At 33.5% G+C, this 16,797-nt stretch overlaps 1 protein-coding gene across 4 annotated transcripts in view; it reads right to left on the bottom strand.

Annotated features, from left to right (window-relative positions):
* Nucleotides 1-332: 332 nt before the first annotated feature.
* LOC149793408 (uncharacterized) overlaps nt 333-16,797 on the bottom strand; it is a 108,838-nt gene continuing 92,373 nt past the window's right edge. For 2 of the 4 annotated variants that reach the window (XM_089967394.1, XM_089967393.1), the window contains 4 exons: nt 7,179-7,666; nt 6,879-6,947; nt 5,868-5,936; nt 333-4,190 (listed from right to left, as the gene is read on the bottom strand). In XM_089967394.1, the coding sequence (XP_089823520.1) occupies nt 3,541-4,190; nt 5,868-5,936; nt 6,879-6,947; nt 7,179-7,666 (1,276 nt within the window). In that variant the 3' untranslated portion in view covers nt 333-3,540. Of the gene's footprint in view, nt 4,191-5,867; nt 5,937-6,878; nt 6,948-7,178; nt 7,667-7,914; nt 8,080-13,418; nt 13,676-16,797 lie in introns of those variants that run through there. The other 2 variants (XM_089967395.1, XM_089967392.1) reach the window with 2 other exon arrangements.

Raw genomic sequence — 16,797 nt, 5'->3', positions numbered from 1 at the left:
AGTACAGCATACATTTAGTTACTTTGTTTCTTGTAGTGTATTTTTGTTTATACGATTAATCCTTTGGTAGAATAAGAAAATGAGCATATAATAAAAAGTTTACTGCATTTATATGGGAAAATATGAACTCGTTTTGTCAGAAGAATATAGTGCACTCCCAAGCATACATCCATCCATCCATCCATCCATCGATACATACATACATACATACGTACATACAACATACATACATACATACATACATACATCCATACATACATACATACACTGCAACAGGGTGAGAGAGAGAGAGAGATGGGGAAGGGAAATACATTTTTATAAGCAAAGACAAGTTATGGTCACATGTTGTTTTATTTGGATTTTTGTTTTACATAAAAAATTAGTTCAGAAATGCAAAATATTGTCTTTGTACATTTGTAGCACCTTTGGAATCAATGCTTTTATATCACATTTTTATTATGGCAGTATTTAAAAAAAATATTAAAACTAAATTCGTATGTTAAACCTGTATGTATGTATGTATGTATGTATGTACGTACACATGTATGTATGTATGTATGTATGTATGTATGTATGTATGTATGTATGTATTGCATTAGTTACCATTGTGTGCACATGGTTTCCAAGTCTAACGAAAACGAGAATATAAAGCTTTGAATCAAGGGAAATAAACATATATTTGAAATCAGTAATATTGTAAGTAATTCTAAGTAATAATTTCCCCTTGAACACTGCAAAGTTGCCTGGTTTTCAAATCGTACCGATTGGCTTTATCAACCTATGTCTACAACACTCCTTGTTTTCAGGTTTGAAGAAATTAAAGCAAGATAATGACAACAAATTCAAATCATACTGCCATTCAGCAGTAGTAACCATGGTGATATTTTTACGCAAGCTCAGTTACAGACAAGAGGTTAGATTAGGGGCTCAAGTTTACTTAAAAGTATTCCATTCCTTTGTAATATACGTACTTTTACTAACTTGTTGCCAGCAAAGTACCTGAATATATCAACTAATTAAAAAATAAACTTTCTACATTATCTCAGCGCAATTGTTAAAACAATATAAGATGCCTGATCGCATTATTTTAAATTCGCTTGAAATATTGTCGACTGTGAACTTAGATGCCATAAATGTAACATATTCATCACATTCCACGTAAATAACAATTGTTGCAATGGTTTAATGGAGATTAAGTGTCCAAATGTATATAATTGGACTTAATCCGTAGGGTTTAATGGAGATCAAGTGTGATAATGGACATAATTTGACTTATTTCTTATTTATATGGACAAAAGTCAAAAGTGGATTCAGATTTTTTGTAGCAGGTGACATATATATATATATATATATATATATATATATATATATATATATATATATATATATATATATATATATATATGCATAAATATCATTTACACTGACACGCACAACTTTTTCTTTATATTATTTATAGAAAAATAAATCTTTGCTATATAACGGGATATATACTATATACAGAAATAACGATATACAATAGAATGTACTTATGTATAACAATGGAATGGAAAGCAGCTATAACAATAAATGTTTTGGGGACAAAAACAGTAACGAATTTCAAACAGCTTCAGTAAAAGTTATTATTCTGCGATGATTTTAAAAGCTGTGATATAATAATTACTATAACTGATTGGATGAGGGGCTAATGATACTTTTCTTTGTTCTAATAATATGACGTTGATCCTGCATACCTAAAATTAACCTTTTCTTTGTTTTTTTTTTGTTTTTTTTGTGAAGATCGCGTATTTCAAACCAATGTCATTTTTGTATCAACTATATAGTTTGTAAGCATCCAATCTGACTGGACATATAGTCAAATATGCGTCTGAAATGCCAATGGAAACGAAAATGTATTATGGTAAATTTCTTATTTCTTTGTTATTTTTTACGAAAATCCGCTTTGTAGAACAAGTTTCACTTGTTAAAAATTTTGTTCATAAAACGTCTTTTTGTGTTGTTCAGAGTGTTCTGAGTGAAGATCATGACAAGTTCCGGTCCGTCTCATATCGATCATAACAAGACCCGGTCCGTCTCATATCGATCATGACAAATCCCGAACCGTCTCAGATCGACAATGACAAGCCCCGGTCCGTCTCAGATTGAGCATGACAAGTCCCGGAACGTGTAAGATCGATCATGACAAGTCCCTGCCAGATTTCTATATATAAATAAAAGTATGTCAATATCTTTTGTATACTGCCTTAAAAATACTTTAATCATATTTTGCGTATGACAGTTGAACATCTGAAATATTATTATTTGTGAAGTTCTTGACATGTTTTGACAAAGTTATCTACATTTGTGAACAAAATAAATGCAGTATATTCTACTTTAGAAAATATGCTCCAACTAATTAGAAATCCTTTCTGAATGAGATCATATGAAACTAGCATTTGAGCACTATGGTTTGCATTTGATTGTAATGCATTGTAGGTTTCCGGAAATCCAATGTTCTTGCACATGGACATATCTGTGAGCAGAGAAAGAGATGGAATTGGAGGAAAGAAGGGAGTGCAATGGAGAAAACAGAAATTTAAAATTTTGACATTTAAACTATTGCGGGTTAATATAAATACCAGTCATGTATTTCAAAAAGCAAAACTACTGTTTTGGACGCATAAAGCTATCTTTTACAATTATTGTTTGAACATAATGCTGATGCAAGTGACTGAAATTTCATGACCCTTGGCAACCAAACTATTAGCCAGAACTACATATATATATATATATATATATATATATATATATATATATATATATATATATATATATATATATATATATATATATATATATATATATATATTTCATGTATCTGTTTGTGAGGTGAAACTAATGTGCTTCAGCACACGATTGACTATCAACGACATAGGAGGTAGAGCGTACATCCAGGGGTGTACTAAGGTTAAATGGCTCCCGGAGCGACGATGATGGCCCAAATGAGTTTTGACGCCCCAATGCGCCCGTTGTTTTGGCACACCAAGACCTAACAGCGCCTGGAGCAACAGCCCCGTCCAATCCCTGTTACTACGTTCTTGCGAACATCGAAGAACATGCAAAGAAGCACCAACATCATGTGGAAACGTTTGAAATCCTGTTCAAACAGCTACATTATAGTCAGATATTTTTAATTAAAGAATAACATTAAACTGTTTATTAATCCCTGCTTATGTACATTTGTTCGAAATGTCAAATATTAATTAAAAAAATCAACAAGTACTTCGAGTAGACGAAGCTGCACCTTTCAGTTAAATCTTAGAATAGAATATGCACTAGGGATAGAAGAATGATCAGTCCATGCACATAACTCTACATGTTTCTCGAATGGACTGGACCCAAATGTAAATATTTTAATGAAAGGTCAAACAGTCGGGTCACTTTGATCGACCTATACCTTAATTTACCTCTGGTTATTAACAGTACAAAACCAGTCTGCTATTTAGATTAGACAAAGAACACGGAGAAGGAATTCCTCATATATTTCTAAAATATGAAAACTTACAAATGTGGATCTAGTTGCATATACGGATGGGAATAATAGTTTGAGTAATTATCGTTGTATGAAAATGGAGGGAAGGAATGCGCATGTTGGAGTTGGGACTGTCTGTAGTGAGGCGCAGTGATAAATCCTTGGGTATCCCAATCTTGGAAGCTTGGGTAATGCAAAGATTCAGCCTGCAATCCATCACAGTATTCGAGAGATGGAAATGTCTGATTATATTCCTCGCGGCAGAAGCTCTGCTCGTTGTGATCGGCAGGTGATCCACACGGAAGTTGAGGACAAGACGATGATGATGATGATGACCCGGCTGTATAAAACCCGCTTTCCTGAGGCAAACAGGAGCTGCCTGTAGTTCCAGAGAGGGAGCGATTTGATTGAATAATGACGCGAAAATCAAAGCGATAGGTATATCGCTTACCAGTGACTTTTGTTAAAATCATCTTGTCATAATAATATCTTAAAGCACGACTCAGTTTATCGTAATTCATGTTTGGCTTGTTTTTTCTGACACCCCATCTTTTAGCGACTTCCTCTGGGTCTGTCATTCGGAATTCTCCGTTGGGCCCCTCCCATCGTATACAGGATGAGTTTGCTTTGTCAGTCAGTAGTTCTAACAAGAATTGCCACAGTTGTACCTGACCACCACCTAAAGAGGAAAACAGTAAACGTGACACATTATTTGCTTCATATAAATGAATCAACCTTTCTCCTATATCTGCCTGCATATCAAACTATCCAATAACATATAACTATGTACAAACATCATGGCTTCATGGACAGAGGGCGCATATCATTTGTTAAAAATGTTGATTTGGTAAGCGCAATTCAAAACTACTGAATATTCCTTTATCCAAAACTAAAAAGCATTATTGAATATTGGAGCTTGACATCGATGTGGATAAGACTTTATACGAAGGAGAAAACCGAGTTTGCTGTCTCGGTTTGTGTTGTGACACGTTGGCTATAGCTCTCCTATTCTGATACAGTTGTTGTTGTTGTAGGGTTTAACGCCATTTTTCAGCACACGATAGGCTATACATGGCGGCCAGTATTAATGGTGGAGGAAGAACCCGGGAAAACCCCGGAAAGAACCACCGACCCACGAGAAGCTACTGGCAAGCTTTCTCACATACCCACATAGCCGAATCCTAGAATCGAACCCACCCAGACCAAGGTGAGATGGCAGTGATCCGTAAGGGAGAACGCTTTAGACCACTCGGCCACTCGGGGCCCCATTTTTATACAGAGCGTCATGTACACAACTACTGTGGAAAAGAGTAGGACGACACGATAAACATCTCTCTCTCTCTCTCTCTCTCTCTCATACTTGGAAAATGTTTCCATGTGTGACTTTACTGTTTTACCTATATTACACCCAGGTCATTCAGAATATGCTCAGCTCTTTCCGAAGCAAGCGAGTCGAATGACTATCATGCAATGAAAAAGGCCGAGAATATTCCGACTGACACACACAAAAAAAGTGAAATAGGTGCAAGCATAGCAACGTACAACATGGGAACTCTGGTCGACGTTACATTAATTTGAAAGGTAACAGCTTAATTCACTATTTTTAAGGTCTAATAAATGAGAAGAAGAAAAACCCCAATGCTTTCACATCAATGAAACAAGATTTATTCACAACAATCAGTTTTATAATTTGAAACATGCCTGTTTTATAAGAGGAGTACCAAAGGGATGTAAATCTTGCTAGAATAAGTTATTACCTAAAAAGCAATATGGCAGAACCAGTGAAATAGTTTTATTCCGTCTGCAAGAACTTTATATGAAAAGCCTAACTGCAAAAACATTATATGAATACCTAACTGCAAGACGGAACAAGCTCGGTCTGATGAAGAATTCAAAACAATCTAATCAACACAATGTCAGCAAATCAACAGTAAGACTCTTGAAAAGAAACTTAACCGCCAAACCCTTAAGATACGATTATTATGTATGTTTCAAAATGTGTGAATCTGTCACTGGGGACAAGATTAAAACTGTATGTCGTAAATTTGGTTTGTTCAGGGAAAGAGACCTTATGTCACCCTTGTTTTTGTTTTATCGCACTGTGTGATCCCAAGAAATCGATAATGGAACAATGTTTGCGCCGAAATAAAACGTGTTGGGGGGGGGGGCTGTTAGTATTTTTCGTTAAAAAATGGGATATCCTTGTTTGTCATTCCTTTTGATTTCAAGAATAAATACATGTACTTATATAGTGTTCCTCATCTTATTAATAAATAATACACATGTATAAAACTAGGTAATATTCTTAATTTAAAAATCCACTTTAGTTTGCTTAATGATGCAGGTAAGTACTTACTTGCTAACACGGAAGCAAGTCGGCGAAGATGATTTTCATTTCTGATAGAGGGGTTTTCCAGAAAGTCCGCTGTAAAAGAATTGATGTTTTTATATTTGCGCTTCTTTTCAATGACTACATCCGCACGTTGATAAGCATATTTCATATAAAATATTATGGTGTTACTGAATTATAAACTTCCATGTCCTATATTAGTGACCTTAAAATTAATAAACAGGATCAACATGTGATCATTAATCAACTTGAAGGTACAGAGGGATTAAACATACAATTGGATATAGCATGGATTTAACTTCATGTTTAGTTTCTTCTTAAAATATACATATTGATAAACCTATTTAAAAATAAAAATGACTTAAAAAACAAATACCCACATGCCTTTAACAAATTTCGAATGACTTCATATTGTGTGCATTTATCTCCTAATATTCAGGAAACAGATTAACGAGTTTTCATTTCATTCGTTAATGCTGCAAATGATATAATGAACCACCAAAAAGATAACTAAAGAACAAGACATTCTAAGGGATTACATGCCTTGCCTGCCTCCATGCCGGATAAAAATTATCTGTTCACAATAAAAAATACCATGACCTTGCAAGCAGTTGAAATGGAAAGAAGAGATGCCTTAATATTTCAGGCAGAATTTGTGATTCTATTCGGCTAAATTGGACATATATTTATTGCACCCTATCCCCAAACCTCCTTCCCCTTTCCAGTGTTTGGGTTTGGGATTTAAGCTTTAAGCTATCATCGAAGACTTAGCGACGATTTTCAATTCGCAGAGCCTTTTGATTATACAGTCCAAAATTATACGGATTTGCTATGCGTTTGGATATATAATCATACATACAACATTAGCCAAAAGCGTAACGAATATTGAGACAGCAGTAGGAGAAAGAATGATACATGTGTCTATCCACTGCATAAACAGGCCAGACAATAACTCATCTGATAGATTAGTTCCGCCCCTACTTGTTATATATAGATCCATATGGCACGAATACTTACTCAGTACATCTGACTTCCTTCCTGGTTCGTATATAGCACCTTCGTTCGATGTGGGTAGTGATGATTTACCTACAACAGAAAACACGCACCTTATCAAACTTAAATGTTATAAAATAGCTTTATTTTAAAAAATACAATGTTTAAAGTTTATTGAAACTATGTCAGATGTTCATTTTTAAACTTTGGAAGACTCTTTATGAAATGCTTATAAGTTATTTTGATTTATTGCAATGCGGGAAAATTAAGCACTAGTCTCTGTCCTATATTTGTATACGATGCAACGTGTTGCTGGTTGCTTACCTACTCTGGACACCTTTGTATTATTCTCGGTAATACACTCCATAATGTCATTGAGCAGTGTTGAGCTATCCTGTTCCGACTGGTTGCTAGCTGATGCACATCTCGTTTCCTGGCAACCAGTTGATAGGTTCGGTGAAGAGCACGCGGAAGGCGGCAAGGACCCAGGGCTTCCTCTATTGCGCATGTGCTCTTCGTAACTTGGAGGATTCTTTGGTGTTGAATTCTGGACTTCTAGTATGGAGTCCATTTTGGCTGGACTAGAACTGTACACACAGAGTTCCTCGAGGCTCTCACATAAGTTGGACGAAAGTCCCACATCTAGAGAAGAATTTGGCACAATTTGATCGGAGTCGAATTCCTCCACACGAATTATAGGCCTTGGCAAATAACTTGATTTATCGTGAGCACAGCTCCTGAACATTTGAAAATATTCTGGTGAGTCTTGTCTATCTGGGTGTTGCATCGCTGAATCTTCTTTCCTGAATTGGCTGAAATGAGAAAGGAAATTGAATTTTTTCGCTCTAATGGTACGTAAGATTTTGAGAGTGAACATGCAGAGTTAAAGAAAATACATGCAGCCAAATCTGCCATGAGCATACAACTCGGATTGTATCCATTCATAAAGAAAAGCTTTCATTAATACAGAATATTTGAAGACCATTTCATTATTGTTTCTTGCACGTACTTAAAATTTTGATTGATTTTTACTTATCCTTTGAGACAAATATTTGCATACCAACTGTTATAAGAACGAAATAACACTGTTGCTTGCGTATGATTTTTCGAACCTGCATACATCTGAACAGCCCTGCCTATTGCTATAACTGTCTACTCAAAAATAGTTTGGGCTCTGTGATATAATGCTCCTTCCATTACAAGTACAATAGTTACAGGTAAAAGAAGCACAACTCAACACACCTGTTTCTGTTCAGGTTGTGATTCATATTTAATGGCCTATCAGTCCGAACAGTCAATTTGTCTACCTTTGTGGATTCAATGATGACTCATATGAGGGGATATGAAGGGAGATACCCAACACAAAGTGGTTGACTTGTATTTTATTTCCTTGGCAACATGAAATAGTACCTGTATACAATATTCATAGCACATGTGCAATTTATGGCGCATATATCTATTCATTTGCACGAATTATTACAAGTAGGCAAGATATGTATTTATCATCGTCCTTCTACCATGCTGAACAAAACAACAAAACAAAATAGCCAAAACGACAACCAAATTATTTTTTTTAAACCAACCAAATAAAAAATATTTAACAAATAAAACCAACGCACAATTATATTTCAAATAACGAATTTGTTTGGCAAATTATAAATATATCTGATGTCGGTTAGATCAGAAAGGTTCAGAATATGTAGAACATTGTGGCGAAATCGTTGGGTACTTTTTTTGATCCACTGCCTCGTAGGTGTCAAGATTAAATTAATTTATTGCCGCATATGTGTCAAGATTCAGTGAGAGGGATTGAATTTAAACACTGCATTTTACCATGTTAATACCAGGTGTGTTCCACGCCCAAAAGCCGTCAACCAGAGAATATGCTTGTGATGACCTAATAGTAGTGTCAAAGAAAAGACCATCGTCTGCAAATCTGAGCCAACTGCAACAGCACTTTTGAACAGTTGACAATCGTACCACATATACTAAGGGTTATGTACTCACTGTCAAGGTCAGACAATGATTAGCCCGCAGTCAGCATTTCCAGCACAGGGCCGGTCAGGTAAAGAATTAACGGTGGTGGTTGTGGTGATGGTGTTCCAAAATTTCAAAGGACTCTGACTTTCCTCGAAAGGGCAGCAAAATAAAGGTGTATGTGTCTATTTGCTTGAAGTGTTCATAATACCGAATAAACGTGCGCAAGAATAGCACAGTGTTCATATTTCAAGTGACAAGTGATTGTACGTTTGTGTGTGTACGCATTACTGTAGCCTGGGAGTGTCCATAAACCCCAGACCCCTCCCCCCCCCCCGCCATCCGGTTCTGCAACATTTGGATGTCAAAATAAAGTTTCTGCATTGGACCCCTCTCATTTTACCTTGGCTCCCAGATAGCACAAGATCAAAAAATTACGCGATGATAGGAGCCTAAAGGATCCATATATATTAAAATTTGCAGTGGACCTTTTACGAAAGATGAAATAATATTAACAATTGCAAAGTTATTTATGTGTTTTTTTATTGTTTGTTCCAGTATGCATTATCTATCAGCTTGAATGATATCCAGATTCAACTCAAATATACTGAAAAAGTTCTCCGAGTCCCATAACTAATTATTTAGACATTTATACAATGTGTGCTTATTTAAGGTACATTATTTGAATGATATTTTTTTCTTTCTATTTAGGAATATGATGTTTCTTACAATTGTATACAAGTACTTAATGTGATTTATGGAAGATTAGGTTTTATGATCAATATTTCAGCCTTAGTAAATAAAGATATTGTAACTGATCATCACCACCACCATCATCATTATCATCGTCATTATCGTCATCGTCGTCTTCTTCTTCTAACAGTCATAGTCGAGAACTTTTTTAATAATTTTCTTTACTATGATGTCATAAAATATAATATGCTTTTGTGTTAAAAGTATGAAGATCAAATCATTTCACTAGAAAAATGGCTACTTATTTGGTAAATGAATTTTTCAAATATTGCAGAAAAAAAGACGAAGAAAAAAGAAGACAAGAACAATTGACAAGGTCGTCATTTAGTAGCATCATTAAATGCATTATTTTTGTTAAGACTCTGAAATTCACTTGTTAACTCTTAATATCTGCGGCAGAATTGGACGGTGGTTAACTAAAATTTTACTCGACAAACTTGTATGCGGCGATTAACTAAATTTTTCTCGACAGGGTTGTAGACACTGATGAACTAAATATTACAAGCCAAGGATGTAGACGGTGTTTAACTAAAATTTTACCAGATAAGGATGTGAAATGTGATTAAGTAAAATTGTACTAGATAATGATGTGAAAGGTGATTAAGTAAAAATTGTTCTAAATAAGGATGTGGAAAGTGATTAAGTAAAAGTTTACAGGACGACATTAACGATTGATAATAAGACACACTTGCTTATTTAAACTAAAAATATCCATTGCAAATTAAGACAATGACTATATAATTGCAAATTAAGACAATGACTTTATAATTGCAAATTAAGACAATGACTTTATAATAGCAGATTAAGACAATGACTTTATAATTGCAAATTAAGACAATGACTTTATAATAGCAGATTAAGACAATGACTTTATAATTGCAGATTAAGACAATGACTTTATAATTGCAAATTAAGACAATGACTTTATAATAGCAAATTAAGACAATGACTTTATAATCGCAGATTAAGACAATGACTTTATAATTGCAAATTAAGACAATGACTTTATAATAGCTGATTCAGACAATGACTTTTTAATTGCAAATTAAGACAATGACTTTATAATCGCAGATTAAGACAGTGACTTTATAATGGCAAATTAAGACAATGACTTTATAATTGCAAATTAAGACAATGACTTTATAATAGCAAATTAAGATAATGACTTTATAACTGCAAATTAAGACAATGACTTTATAATTGCAAATTAAGACAATGACTTTATAATCGCAGATTAAGACAATGACTTTATAATTGCAAATTAAGACAATGACTTTATAATTGCAAATTAAGACAATGACTTTATAATAGCTGATTCAGACAATGACTTTTTAATTGCAAATTAAGACAATGACTTTATAATCGCAGATTAAGACAGTGACTTTATAATGGCAAATTAAGACAATGACTTTATAATTGCAAATTAAGACAATGACTTTATAATAGCAAATTAAGATAATGACTTTATAACTGCAAATTAAGACAATGACTTTATAATTGCAAATTAAGACAATGACTTTATAATTGCAAATTAAGACAATGACTTTATAATTGCAAATTAAGACAATGACTTTATAATAGCAAATTAAGACAATGACTTTATAATCGCAGATTAAGACAATGACTTTATAATTGCAAATTAAGATAATGACTTTGTAATTGCAGATTAAGACAATGACTTTATAACTGCAAATTAAGACAATGACTTTGTAATTGCAGATTAAGACAATGACTTTATAACTGCAAATTAAGACAATGACTTTGTAATTGCAGATTAAGACAATGACTTTATAATAGCAAATTAAGATAATGACTTTATAACTGCAAATTAAGACAATGACTTTGTAATTGCAGATTAAGACAATGACTTTATAATTGCAAATTAAGACAATGACTTTATAATTGCAAATTAAGACAATGACTTTATAATTGCAAATTAAGACAATGACTTTGTAATTGCAGATTAAGACAATGACTTTATAACTGCAAATTAAGACAATGACTTTATAACTGCAAATTAAGACAATGACTTTATAATTGCAGATTAAGACAATGACTTTATAATTGCAAATTAAGACAATGACTTTGTAATAGCAGATTAAGACAATGACTTTATAATTGCAGATTAAGACAATGACTTTATAATTGCAAATTAAGACAATGACTTTGTAATAGCAGATTAAGACAATGACTTTATAATTGCAAATTAAGACAATGACTTTATAATGGCAAATTAAGACAATGACTTTATAATAGCAGGCACCGTTAATCATCATCCATATGATATCGACTTCTTTTGTCACATTATACATTTATAACTGCATGTGACGGGGACGAATGGTGGGCAAATGCATATTAGAACAAATTCTTTTTTTTCTCCCCGTCTTCAATCAATGCATGTCTACATTTATCTTCAAGCGGCACAAGAAGACATCCAGCTATTATAATTGCTCTAAATGAATAAAACGTACTTAAAGTTGTATCCATGAACCATTATTGTTGGTTAGTTATCTGGAACTATAAATAATGACTCAGTGCTTAAACTTGGATTTGAACACGTTTCATTCATAAAGATTGTCCCGGTAAGACTGTCTGCAGATTGGCATGGTTAACGCGATCTGCACATACGATGCAATCAAATTTGACCTGAACGTAGCACTTAACCTGTACTCAATACAAATAACGCTACTGAGATTCTGTGAAACGTTTAGACAAGTCTTTGAATTGTAAGAGAACAATATCAACGTGTGGGGATCTGACCCAGTTCTGACAACTTTGCATTATTTGTTCTCGCCTCCTGTACAGAGGAGTAGGCGGTAACAATTCCAAATAAGGAAATTTATGTTAATTAGTGATCACTATGATTTGAATGATTGCTCAATTGACAGTGTGATGTGTTCTACTTGTAAATATAATACACCAATTGTGTTTTAAAATAGTACGTAATATGCAGTAGACGAGAAAAATGTGCGAATTAAAATATTATTGAATGCGATTCACATACCGATATGACAGATCAAAACTTTAATATAAAACGTTGCTGTCGGTCCAAATTCATTGGAAGAATTGCTTCAAAGTTTCACATTTTGTGAATATGTTTATTGTAGTATGACACAGTTTACAGCTGACATCTGCACGGTACTCCATAGACATGACGAGCTTGTGCATTTAAATGTTTTTCGTTACAATTTTCATGAATGAGATAAAAATCGTCAAACCTTTTAAATGCCAAATATAACTATGAAAGTCAAAGAGAAGAGTTATGAAAATCAATAAAAGAGCCCATGAAAGTCAAATAAAATAGTCCATGAAAGTCAAATAAAAGAGCCCATGAAAGTCAAATGAAATAGTCCATGAAAGTCAAATAAAAGAGCCCATGAAAGTCAAATAAAATAGTCCATGAAATTCAAATAAAAGAGTTCATGAAAATTAAAACAAGGCCTATCTGTACACGTGAAAAAAGACCAACGTGCTGTTTGAATTATGGCAAGATCGAACTGGCGCAAGCACTTTAAAGGTTAATACTTTGCAGGGGATAAGATAAGTGTTATACATTTATATAGGATGATACCTGGTTTCCACACACACACACACACAGGGTCACTTATACACACACACACACAAACACACACGAGACGTGGAAGTCAAATAAAAGAGTCCGTGAAAGTTAAAGAGAGAGAGAGAGAGTACATGCAAACTATGCGTACGTGTGATTTCATAATTTCCTACAATGATGTGGCGAGATGAAATAAAACGATCACAAAGTTAGGGCGCAGCAATATAGAGATGAGGTCCGATTCCCCTATTAAGAAGAAATTATCTTAATTTACATACGTGTAATCCATTTGCTGCTTCTTCTTATATTTTTGGCAATCAAATTGGGCATGAGTTCAATGAATTAGCGTGTTCTAAGTGTTCTATTTCTGCGCATATGAGGAGCATGCGAAGAGAAAATGCATCTTTTTCTATAATTTCGAATGCCTGTAAAATGGATCTCCACTTTTGTCTTTCCAACTGTACACGAATGTGTTGTACAAACCCAACCTGTCTTCAAGACGATATCTTCACTTTTCGACAGAGAAATCCTATGTTTAATACGTCTTTGGATTATATACCAATTTGTAACATAAGCCCCGCCCCATGAGCGGCGAGGGTGTTTATTTACTACCAAATATGGGCATGCTACGCTAACCACTAAGATCTAGGTCATACTATACTACGCTATGATTATATGTTTACACACTGTGTCCTACGCAAATATTTACCTTATTTACGGATGACTAAAATAATTGTCAATCAATTCAAGAAAGCTCTTTACACGCATACAAACATACGCGTAGGATAAAACTCATTTGTGTTTATGTGTCGGCAATGGTTCAACCACATTGCATGATGACACACGATAATGTCTTCTTAAAATTAAATCGCTTTTTTTGGCTGAAGGACATATGAATGTTTTGATAACAAATCTCTTGACTCGGTGTCAGAAACGTGCACCAAGCGACCCGCAATGTTAGCCGATGCCAATATGTATTACATACAGAGTGTTATTTCAGAACTTTTTAACCACGATGAGTCTGCACTTTATCAATGTTATAAGTTCTCATTTACAAAACACAGGGTAATCTAAGTACACGTTTAATTACACTTGAATGGACCCTCTCATGAAAAATGATATATATGCATACAGGGCAAAAAAACAGTACTCGTTGTGCATGCGGAGATTCACATGTACCAAGGATGATAAAATTCTATTTAACGAACCGCTGTTGTGTTCTTTCTATTAATAAAGTGTCTGATTTCAAAGAATATTTTGTTGTTATTATTTCAGTCCATTATGCATGCATTACACAATTTAGATCAAACAAAAAATGTTGGTTTTTAGCGTGAGGAAAATATGTGGTCAGTGTTTTACAGTTACTGTCAGATAAACATCTTCATAAGACATAACAATGTATAACATTTATAACATCCCAATGCCGAATGTATTTTATTTCTTTTATCTTCTTGCCAAATTGCCAACGAACTTCTCCCCTTTCTATGTCAGCCGTCTTGCTTTCCATTTGACACAAACAAAAACTTCATTTAGTTTAGTTTAAAGTAAGGAAACGTTTTGTTCCATCAAGGGATTTCTCAAAGATTAATCAACAATATGATACAAAGATTAATCAACAACATGATACAAAGATTAATCAACAACATGATACAAAGATTAATCAGCAATATGATACGAAGATTAATCAACAATAGGATACAAAGATTAATCAACAAAAGGATATAAAGATTAATCAACAATAGGATACAAAAATTAATCAACAATATGATACGAAGATTAATCAACAATTTGATACAAAGATTAATCAACAATATGATACAAAGATTAATCAACAATAGGATACAAAAAGAATACGATACAAAACAATGTGATACAAGAAAGAAAGGTAAAACAAAAGTGTACTTCACAATGTGTAGGCAGGGGCTGATGGGATAAGTAGAGTAAGGGTCGGAGTCGGCACCCTTGCACCCTTAAAATGAGCATGACACAGCTAAATGTGGGATCTGCTCCACAGATCCTTCAACTACTTATTTAACCCCCATCCTCCACACAAAAAACGATGCTAAGGGATATTTTGGGAGCGTTTCAAGAGCGATAATTTATTCAAGACAATAAAATCATCTATCTCTAACTGTGCTTTGGAAGTATTAAGTTTGGACTCAACATCTAAGTCTTTTTTTTTTATAACCTCAACATTTTATACAAACTGCTGCAAAGAGAATCCAGTCTCTCAGTAGCACATTTTATGATCTTCGTTTACATTTTTCTCACTTACATGTAAATCAAAGTTTCCATAAAATCAATCAATTTTTTAATAATAAAAAAAATCCATTAAACGCATTCTCATATCACCAGTAAGTGCCAATGGAATAACAGGAGCAAGAAATAAATATAAAATTACAATTAAAAAAATATGCAACGGGTACATACAAAGTATCTATCATATTTAAAGCATGATTATATGTGTACTGTGTTATATCAATGTTCTAGGATATACTATGTTTATTTTTCAAGGTTATGTGGGAGAGTTTTGTGGTTTTGTCAGATTTTCAATTGTTACAGAGTACAAATAACAACCAGACGAGCGTCTTCTAATGTTTCTTGTTTATGCTTAAATAAAAATGGATGTTCGTGACAAATCTACCTTAAGGTTCGACAACTGTATTAATTCTCTTTTAGTATTAAATATTATAATCGTTTAAAAAATATTTTAAAATATTATCAAAAGACGATTGAGAGCAACAGTACATAGTAACCGAGTTTAGTCTTCTATTCTCTTCTAAACCAAAAGTACATTTTTGTATATATATATATCACAAACTAACATAAGGACAAAGAAAACAATTGTTATGATAGTTCCTACTGAAATTTAAAAGTAATGAAAACGTATGTTTACAAAACCTGGGAGCTTATCTTTAAATTTTCAATAACGTGTTTCCGACAGTATCCAACCACCTTGCAAATTTTATATGTACTCAACATTTGCAAAAAAACAAAAGATTCATTCTGAATGAACATATGCAAATTGTATTGTGCATTCATTGGTCGTATTTATGAATTTTAAAGTTACTTTTTATCTATTCTACTCTTTTTCGTTATTATCTTCACCTATATTTCTTCAGAATTATAATCATGACACAAGGTTTTTTCTTTTACGTCATGTTCTATTTAATGACGTTCTAAGTCTGCAAGCACCTATGGTGGCGCACTACATTTTCATATTTTGCATGGGTTAGATTTTTTTTAAGAAAAAGATTTTCCCTGTTTTTCTCACTGCTTATATTGGCTATTTAAAAAAAGAACCTTGCATATCTTATGTATTGTATGAAGAACTTTTAAGTCGCTTTATTTTGTTATTGATTGATTGATGAAATGTGGGTCATAGAGTTATACAGTTAGGCCTTACTCCAGATGTTTACCCATATATTAAAAAAAATCGCTAGATCCGCTTGGTCATTTTCACTTTCTGGCCTTGAAGGATAAATTGTAATAAAAGGCAGTAACATTTTTTCTTCTTCTTCAAAATACATTTTATATATTTGGTAATTCATTCATTACAGTGTCAGAAACTGGTATTGTCTAGTCTGGCAAAATTAATTTTCCCTGTTTTAATAGGTGTTAAAGATAGCGTACTTTATTAGACTAGTTCGGGACGAT

This window comes from Sinohyriopsis cumingii, chromosome 8, assembly GCF_028554795.1.
Source record: "Sinohyriopsis cumingii isolate HCF-2022 chromosome 8, ASM2855479v2, whole genome shotgun sequence".
Classification (NCBI taxonomy): Eukaryota; Metazoa; Mollusca; class Bivalvia; order Unionida; family Unionidae; genus Sinohyriopsis; species Sinohyriopsis cumingii.
Note: the sequence above shows the minus strand (reverse complement) of the source record. Positions and strands in the feature narration are given on the sequence as shown.